The sequence below is a fragment of the Solea solea genome, chromosome 1 (genome assembly GCF_958295425.1).
Source record: "Solea solea chromosome 1, fSolSol10.1, whole genome shotgun sequence".
NCBI lineage: Eukaryota > Metazoa > Chordata > Actinopteri > Pleuronectiformes > Soleidae > Solea > Solea solea.
This window is the reverse complement of record NC_081134.1, coordinates 14,666,570-14,676,579: the sequence shown is the minus strand read 5'-3', so window position 1 is coordinate 14,676,579 and position 10,010 is coordinate 14,666,570. Positions and strand designations below refer to the sequence as shown.

The 10,010-nt window shown below is 37.8% G+C and overlaps 1 protein-coding gene across 2 annotated transcripts in view; it reads right to left on the bottom strand.

Moving 5' to 3' along the window:
• Positions 1 to 10,010, bottom strand: part of mapre2 (microtubule-associated protein, RP/EB family, member 2) — a 12,113-nt gene continuing 2,103 nt past the window's right edge. Inside the window, exons 1-7 of one of the 2 annotated variants that reach the window (XM_058638605.1) lie at positions 6,982 to 7,546; positions 5,125 to 5,252; positions 4,321 to 4,466; positions 3,969 to 4,185; positions 3,110 to 3,252; positions 1,615 to 1,773; positions 1 to 1,416 (exon numbers count right to left, since the gene is read on the bottom strand). In XM_058638605.1, coding sequence (XP_058494588.1) covers positions 1,339 to 1,416; positions 1,615 to 1,773; positions 3,110 to 3,252; positions 3,969 to 4,185; positions 4,321 to 4,466; positions 5,125 to 5,252; positions 6,982 to 7,103 — 993 coding nt within the window. In that variant the 5' untranslated portion in view covers positions 7,104 to 7,546 and the 3' untranslated portion in view covers positions 1 to 1,338. Of the gene's footprint in view, positions 1,417 to 1,614; positions 1,774 to 3,109; positions 3,253 to 3,968; positions 4,186 to 4,320; positions 4,467 to 5,124; positions 5,253 to 6,981; positions 7,547 to 10,010 lie in introns of those variants that run through there. The other variant, XM_058638610.1, reaches the window with a different exon arrangement.

Below are 10,010 nucleotides of genomic sequence, written 5' to 3'. Positions count from 1 at the left end.
TGGACTCAAAACATAATTTTATTTCAGCAAATCCACCCAAATTGCAACATCTTTCAAATAGCAGGTTAAACATACAAAAGCTCACTTAACATAATGTTTGTTTTTTGTTTTTTTTATTAAATATGTAAAAAGCCAGTCAAGTTATTCACAAATAAAATGCAAACATGCAACACAGTTTTTGGGGAATGCATAATGAGTGGGACATGGAAAGAAAAACATTTACCATTCAATAATTATTGACAGTACAAGTTTACATTCCTTTTCATTTACACAATAATATAGGACTAAAGCCTCATGGTGCACTGCCCAATTCAGTATTAGTAAATGCAATATTAAGAAAAAGAGTATACAATGTACTTACTGGAATATACTATGGCAAATTACTCAGTGAACCGACTCATCTCCCTAAGACCAGTGGTTGAAAGAAAAACCTCGGAACTAAACAAACAGCCCAAATCTGAACTAACCACAGGTTCCAGATGAGATTTAAAACTTAAAACGCTGCATCATGTTAAGAAGACTAGTCCACAATAATGATTCTTCCCTCCCTATGTTAAGGACAAATAAAATTATTTTTTCTTAGCCTAACACCAAACTTGTATGGTGTGAGTATCAGTCTGGAGTGTACAGATTATCTAAAATGTTGTATTTTGCAAAGATAGCTGTCAAACAGTCATAAATTGGAATTATACACTACAATCAACTGTATTGTCCTCCTTCATGAGGCTGCAATTCAAAATATTTCACTATTTCTAAGGCTTTACAATAATAAATATGGTGAAAGTCTATGGACAGATTGTCCAATACAGAGTCAAATGTCAGTGCAACATATGGAAGGAGGTTAAATAAGAGCTACAATGAGCCCTTTTAGGGCTTTGCTTATTGCATTCTTGTGATTGATATTGTTGATATGCAAAATAAAAACAAAATAAAAGTGGAAAAAGGACAGAAGCTGGGGAAGTTAACACTTGCAGTGACAGGTAACATTTACCTGTCTAAATTTCAGCATTTCATCACATCTACTGCAGGATTTGAATTGACGTTTTTCCACGCACAGTCTTCGGAAAACGTCTGTGATGGTCTGAGCTTGTCTACTGGTGGAGGTCGTCACCACAAACCTGCCACAGCAGTTCACCAAAAGTCACAAAAACATTGAACAGTGAGCAAAAGGATACAAAAAAATAACAGCTGTAATAGTGCTTCTATTCAGGAAGGTTGCTTCATGTGCTCAGTCTTGGAGAAGACAACAAAAAGAACCATGAGGAAAAATTAAAAATCCGTTCAACAGTTCTCACATATTAAAAACAGGGGTGTAACTGTAGTGAAGGATGGTGGCAGTCAGTATTCATCCTGTTCCTCCCCCTGACCTTGCTGGTCTACTTCCTGTCCGTCACCCTCAGCCTCCTCCACTGTATCCTATGAGAAAAAAAAAGAAAAAAGGATACACGTGTTAAGAATTCTTTGTAGCAAACACACATGATTACATGCCGATCTGTGATCTTATTTATTTCAACTGCACAAGAACTTTCACATGATATTACCACCAGCAAAAAAATGACACTTGCACATGGTACACTTATCAGAAAAAAAATTATTGATCCCAGAATGACCGACCTGCTCCTCTGAGGCATAAAGGATCTCCATTAGCCGCGCCACCAGCTCAGCATTTTCGTCAACATGTTCCTGGCACAACGTCTCCACATCTCGCAGCTTACTGAAGTAGTAGTCCCTCTCACTCACCACCCCTTTCAGTGTCGACTGTAAGTGGTTCACCTAAAACAAATATCATAACATTATTTATTTATTTTTAACGATTTGTAATTCATTTATTACAGTTTCATGTATCTTATTCTCTGCTTTATCCCTTTGAAAATGCTTTTTCAGCAAACTGCATCAGCGCTGGAACGGACAGTTAAACTGGCCTACAGGGATACTGGAGAATCCAAACCCAATTGATATTGTGACAAGTCATAAGATCAGTTGAACAATCACAGTGACTAGCACAGCACTGAGTGAGACCAGCATGAGATTCTATTATGCAACTGATGCAAGTTGTCTAGACTCTAGAGTGCACAACTCTTACATAACATGTGTAGAAAAGTATTGCTAAAACCAAACATTGCCCAACCTATCACTCAATGGGCTGCAACTGATTTTGAGATTGTCTATTCACGAATATATGCTTCATCTTTCGTATTACCACCAAAAACAAAACAATATTCAATGAGATACGGTAGGTTTTCATTGGCTGCAGACCACACTACATGAGCAAACTACATCTTGGACCTGTCTACATGTGCAGAAGCATGTTGGAACAATTACATTAGACACACACATCTTCTTCTTTACTGGACCGTGTATGTGTAGCTCTCAGCCATGTACAGTGCCTCTTGAATATATCTGCATGTCTAATGTTTCGTTCTACAATGAATCACAATAGACACGCCATATATTATGTCAAAGCCAGTAGTATCTCTATTAGCAGACCTAAACAATATAGACAAGTATTATTATGCATTACTTCAAGTCAGTATTCAGATGAAGAGTGGCATAGAATGTATTGTATCCAAAGAGGATGCATAGAATGAACAATGAATAGTCTTATGTTGGTGTGGTAAGAAGCAAAGTGATTCCATGTGTGTTTGTGACAATCATTTCTCATTTTGGAAATGTGTTTGTTTGTCTGTTGTGGATATTCTTGGCTGTGCCAATCTCAGCTAACATAGGGCGATAGGCGGGGTGCACCCTGGACAGTCCACATACATAGACAAACAGGATATTCTAGTATTTCTATTAATTCTTAAATAAATTTGTTAGATAGTAGGTAATAGATAATGTATTTGTACATGTATTTACAGCAATTAAATGCAGCTTAATAAGGAGCCACAAGTGAGAGTGTTTCGTTTTATTTCACTGTCATTTTGTTGTTGTTGTGATAGATGTTTTTAAATCCTCCCTCTACCAAATACAGAGCATTTGACAAGTCTACAGAATGTGAAGTGGACGGTAGAGGCATAATTGACATAGTAGATTGATAAATAAGTTGATGAAAATTGATGATAAGGAATAAAAATAATTATTGTCTGATTCTCCATAAACATATACCAACCTCCTCTGTAAGCTGTGTGACCTGTGATTCCAGGTCTTTCTCCCCTTTGGCTGGAGTTGTAATTGCAGGGACCTTTTTGGCTGAAGAGGGTCGGGATGTCGGTGTTGCGGTTTTGGGGGTGGTTGAGGTTGACCTTGACGCTCCTGGAAGCAAATAAAAAGCTCATTACTCAAGGGCAGGGCTGGGTATTGAACATCAGTACAATCTGGTATCGACTGGGTGTCACACACACTTCCTGATATTGAAAATTTGTTGCATTTGTTTGCATTCAGTATCACATTTCAGTGCCTAAGGAGTTAAATTCATCAGCAACAAAGAGCCAATAAGCATCCAGCATGCTGTCTGACTGAGATCTGAAAGTGCTCGTGATTGGCTGTCTCTAGAACCAAAAGGAGAAGAGGAAGACTGAGCTTAACATGCGTGTGTGAGAGGGTGTGTCTGTGTTGTGTTGTGAGAGGCTGGTGCTTGTGTAATGAATGAAGGTTATGTCGTGAAGATTTTAAGTTCAGGGAATAAATATGAGAGCAGAAAGTTGCTCTACTTTGACTGCAGAAAGATGACGAGGCCAGCAAAAATTGTTACTATAATGTGTATTTCTGTCAAAAACAGATTTAATAAAATTGGTTGAAAAGGGAGGTATGATGTAATTGCCCATCAAAAGAGTAACTCTGGAAGTGATGAGAATTTAGATAGAGTTGTTTAGAGTTTTTGTTATATAAATACAAATATAGTATATAAATACAGTATTTATATATCGGCAGACATGTCAGGCCACAAGCATTTATGTTGGAGCAACTTAAATCAGTGTTTCTGAAAAACACTTCTACCACCATCAAAAAACAAATCACTTGAAGTGTACCTGCAGTGGGAGAGCTGGCTGCGTGGTGAGACTTCTTCGGCAGGTTAAAGATCTGCTCCCCGGGGTCAGGTGGTGGGATGGCATCCTGACCCTGTCTGGCTGCAACCGGGTCATATTCTTTACCATCGTAATTGGCATCATGGAACTTCTTAAACCACTGGATGAAATCAAGATTGTCCTGAAATCTGCCTTTGACCAGTTTCTCTACAGGAATGATCTGAATCAAGGTGGAGGGGGGGGGGGGGAGTACAAAACATGTAAATTCAACCACATATTTTGTGGAAGATAATTTAAATGAATAATACTGAAGATAAGCAAAATAAGATTCCAAGCAATTTTCTGCAAAACCCACCTTGTCCACATTCATTCTTTTGAAGGACGCCTGCAACAGTTTAAAATTGTGGATGTACTCATGCTCCAGTTTGGCTTGAAACTTAACCTTCTTAAGACTGATGCAGCCAGGGAAGAGCAGATCCATGAACTGGCAATAAGCAGCTCCTAAAAATGTAATAAGGAGTTAGTTGGGTGTATAATGTACAACACATTGACGCCACAGGCTTGGATTTATCACGTCTGTTTGTTTTAGCATGACAAAAATCCCCTGGAATAACAAAAAGCCTGGGAGCCATTTCTGTGTCTAGACCACTGACATTTTTTCCTTAAAAAGAAAACTATTAATGCATGTTCTTGGTGGCATGGTTTATATTAACTGCCTAACTTTTAACTTTTATCCATTTGAAAACACCAGCTTAACCTGGTAGTGGGTAACCGGATCAGATTACACAAATCTGACAAGACAACACACAAGAAGTGATTCACATTGAAAAAAAAACTTACACCTAAACCAGTGTGAGTGTGCAAAGCTCTGTTTGTGTCTCAAGATAGTGACTGAAATTGGATTTGGATTACTTGGTCACAGCAGGAGAGCACGGCAGGCTACAAGTTTATTTATAGACAACTGTTTGCCAGCAAGAGGTGAGCTTGTTTCCACAAGTTGCTTTAACTGTCAGTTTACACAGAAAATGAATCAACCCCAAAAGACGTAATCTCCAAAACACGTTACCCATCTCATATTGTCTCTTTGCAAACATACACAGGAAGTAGAGGGTACAGCATGTGATTGAGAAAGAGAGAAACGTTTTGGTTCAGTTCTCACCTGAGGAGAGCTGCTCCACTTTCGTATAGTTTAAGCAGAGAATATCGTTTACCCAGGCAGTAATGTCATGCCTGCTCATAGTCTCCTGGGTAATTGAGGTAGAATATACGTTGACCGCCATCCCCCAACTGCAACAGAAAGACAATAACATTTAATACTTTAAACTTGCGAAAAGCAATGCTAAAACAGGAGGGAGCTGAACAAATGAAAGCCTGGTGGAAAATCTAGCAAGCTATTTTGAACAGCTTTATTGATTTTTATTAAAAACAACTTCACATCACATCAGTGATTGCTTAATTGAACTGTTCGGTTTACCCTATGACACGGGAAGCCACACAGCAAGACTGCATTATTAAATGATCTTTATCAGTAGCATTTACCCACATGGCCAGAGTGACCCATGGATGTAAGTACAAGGGGGTTTTCAGTCAAATTTATTTCTTAGCTCTTAGTAGCAGAAAAATCATTACACAAATTAAATACGTCTTGGCAGCTAACCTAAGTATACCATGCACAGTAGAACATTTTTTTTTATTTTACCAATTTCATAGATCATGTAGAGAAAATTGCACATCGTCCACCCGATTCATTAAAGTATTCATTATCTATACCACATTGCTGCAGTCTGTGGTGCTTTTAAACTACAATTATGTATAATTTGTACAGAAAGGTGTTAATAGTATTTTATTTATATAAAAACAGTAAACAGTGTGTGATTTATGGCTGGGCAATTACTCTGTGATATGTCTTTCTTCAATTGCAATTCAACAAATATTCAATGTACAGTATATTCATGCTTACTTTGAGGTTTAACACTTCACCTCAGATGTGCAAAACATTTCTGTTTAACAAGTTTTATTGAAATAAATTACAATTTCTTTGCCTTTCACTTAAGCAAAAAAAAAAAACAATCAACCCTTTATCATCTGATATTTATAATCAATTAATTGAGAAATTGAACATTTTTATTGTGATGACCTTTTTGGCCACATCTTCCAGATCTAGTGCAGTCATCCTTTAGGTCTTCTCCAAAACACCACAACATTTCAACTTCCTCAACAGCAGCACAGACCTATGCATTCAATCATGATTAGTATGGTATTAAATCTCCCCAAATCATTATTGCCTGCACAAGAACTAGCACACCAGGGTAGGCAGGATAATAATAACCCTTCATCATTAAATTTGGGCTATGGCAGCACTGCTGGAACAGAGATTCTCTGAGAAGGGAGGAAGGAAACTGGGCCAGAGGATCCCATGTCAACAAAGCGGATGTTCATGTGTGCTGCTGCTAGCATGCTTTGTTAGCCGGGACAGGGCTGGGCTGATGCCTGCACCCAAACAAAACAGGGGTGATATACAGGTTTGTGTGACAAGTACTGATGAGTCTGTGCATGAAATGATCGTTCCACACAGACACTAACTGTGATATAAGAGGTGGTGTAATCACGTAACTGTGGGGCGCCATGTCACGATGGGAATATTCTAGCAACTGTCGGTGCACTCCTGTCATTTGACAAGCTGCACCGTTTCCACGGCTCCAAAAAATCTGCCCCCCCACACACACACACACACACAACATTACACAGCAGCCAACGACAGCTCCGTTTGCTACACGCCAGCCCAAACCAAGGTTTCGTACGAAAAATGTACACCATAATCACAGGGCTAACATGAGAGGAGACTGGGAGACAGCAGGGGAAGAAGAGCGGATGGGAGCAAAGCTTAACCGACACACGTCGAGGAGGAAGAGAAGGAAGAGGAGGGGGAGGCCAGAATGCAGGGTTCTGTCTGCACCATTTTTAATTATCTTTTTTATTCTTACATGAAATCACATGCGGCATTTCACTGGTTTACCTGTAGGCGCGCTCTCCCCGCACTGTATTTTTCCTGTAAGGAATGATGTTGGTGCCGTTGTCCGGGACGATGTCGTTGTTATTCTCTCCATTTGGGGAAAGGGCTTGGGTGGGACCGGGCATTTGGGTCTCTAAAATGTCGAACAGATATTCTGTTCTCTGTCTGGCCAGGAAAAAAACAAACACCCAAAGCAAAGAAACAAGGGACGATGCGAAATAACAGAAAGTAGCGCACCTCCTGTGGGGCTCTTTGCCTCTCAATCTGCCTGCTTATTCTTCACAAATCTCTACCCTAGTAGTGACGTTGCTGCACCACGTGACCACCGGGGTTGGCTGCCTGCTCCTAATGTTGGGCTATTTCAGTACACACACCAAATTACATTGATCACTTGTGTGCTTTTAACATAATCGTAGGTGTAGGGCTGAACAATTAAACGTTTTCAAACTAAAATTGCAAAGGCTGCATATTTAAAAACCCAGCGTTGATTGTATTGTTTTATGACAACTGAAAAAAAAGTACAATTAATGTATACAGATTAATCTGTGTGGCCGATTAACAGGTTATTTTCGTTTTAAATAATCTACATTGATTATTATTCAACGAATGGCCGGTTATTACCTATGTATGAGACCATGTTTACACATTTGTTTTCTCGAAAACTTGATGAATGCAGCCAAGTCTCTAAAAAGCTATATTTTATTTTTTGAATTGATAGACTTTAAGTGTTATTCAATAATTGTTTACATTTTCAGATGGAGGAGAGGAAGAAAAGTGGCCACATATTTTGATGGTGCGGTGTGTCAATCGCAATTTAAATCTATAAAGCAAAAAACCTATATAGCAAAACATATGTGCAATTAGATATTGTATTTAATTTGTTCAGCCCTAAAAGGAAACAAGCAGGCAGATTTTATGAGATAAAAGTAGTGCTGATGAGAATAATGACACACTGTATGCAACATAATGCTATTTTGATTACTAACCACAGGGAATTAGATACCGCTTCACTTCAAAACACCATAGTTGATGTTTATGAGCAGTATATCTACATTTCATAAATGGTTTTTATACACATTATATGATGGTGTAGTAAGCAGCACTGCTACCATTGATTCAAATAAGAGTTAATCTATAAAATAAATACAACTGACAAAGATATTCATCCATTTTACTATTATAATGAAAAAAATTAGCAGCATATATAAGAAGTACACTTTATACTGTAAGTTAATTGTTGACACAAAATGTCAATACTTTGACTGAAATTTTTTTGTCAAAATCACTGATTCCACCTTTTCTTTTCAGACGTTATGGGTTTGTACTGTTAAAAAAGTCCTGCAGCTTTTTAACAATCAAGCACTTTAAATAGTTTTAAACTCAACAATGAATTCATTTTTCTCAACATCCAGGCCACATTTGCTAGTTCTGGCATCTCAATTAAAGTGATTTACTGCATTTTCTCTGTCTTATATAACTATTTTTGGGTTATGATGAATGGTCGATTTGACTATGTCAATTGAACAGAATGAGAAAGAAAGAACAAATTCATCAGTAATAAAACAGTATCTGTTGTTTAAGTGCTGCTTCTTTTTTTTATTATTATTGTGTAGGTGCCTGTATGTTGAAACTTACTTTTGCTGAATTGACATTCACATCTATCAAGTTAGCTATAAATGCACATGGTTAGTAATCAATTATAAGAGGCATGATGGAAAACTGACAGCTCTGTAAACAACACTGGACTTTAACACCAGCTAATACAATGCAGCTATGATGATGATTTACACAGGAATTTAATGCAAGTATGTCCTGCTATTTATAAAATATTTCCATTAACTAGCAATGCTCTTTTACTGCCTTGATTTTATTTTCATGCTTCATTTCTTATTCTGCCTATGGCATATGCTATTTTATTAGTGTTGCCACTTAAGTTGAAAACAGAGGCCTTTATCAGTATTTCTTTAAATCCAAACACAGATAGAGAGGTGGGTGTACATCATGAGATCAATATAACAATCATGCAGTCCACAGGTCAGCTCAGAGTCTGTGCAATAATGCTTGATCAGCTTTCAATTGGGTTGTGTGATAGTGAGTCCACCAAGTAGTTTTATTGACAGGAGTTGAATGTTTTGTCTAACACTTGATTTTGCAACTCTTTTAAGCTGACTGAAGCCCTCAGTTGAAATGAAGGAATCTTCTGATTAATAGATTGATAATATTAAAACTGTCAATTACTGCTTTTAAAATATGTGGATGTGAAATACTCAACTATTGGTTATCAAGCTGTAGTCACTTGAACTAACTAAAACTCTAGTGCCACCATCTGGCCAACGTTGATGTCACATTTTGCCATTGATATAGATAATACATGCAGACATGCAGACCTCTCAAAAAGTCAATGAATCAAATAAAATAAATTTAACTCATTTTACCCAGGAACAATAATCATACATTCTCCTTACGAGTGAAATATTTGTCTTGCCTTTGTATCTATTCTCCTTATTCACGCAGCTAATTAATCACACCAGAGCTTTTCTAGGTCATATCAGTTAAAAAAAAAGTCTACTTTGACCCTGCAGATTACACCTTTAAATGTGACAACAGTAACTTATTTTTATTTGATGTATTTGCATTTAGGGGATTAGGTAAATTGGACACCCTAAATTGACCATAGGTGTGAGTGTGAGAGTGAATGGTTGTTTGTCTCTATGTGTGTGTGGCCCTGCGATGGACTGGCAAACTGTCCAGGGTGTACCCCACCTATCGCCCTATGTCAGCTGAGATTGACACAGCACCCCCCGCAACCCTCTGGTGGAGGATAAAGCGGTAGATGATGGATGGATGGTATTTGCATTTAAATAATGTGAAAACAAGAAATAAATCAAGGCAGTCGACAGTTGAGAGAAATATCCATTTCTACTTTGCAGTAAAAATGGAGGGAAATAAGCATTCACTGGGTCATTCTTAGGTCCTTACACAAATTCCTGCAGAGCCAAACACAAGTCACAGTTAAGAACTAATCTTATTAA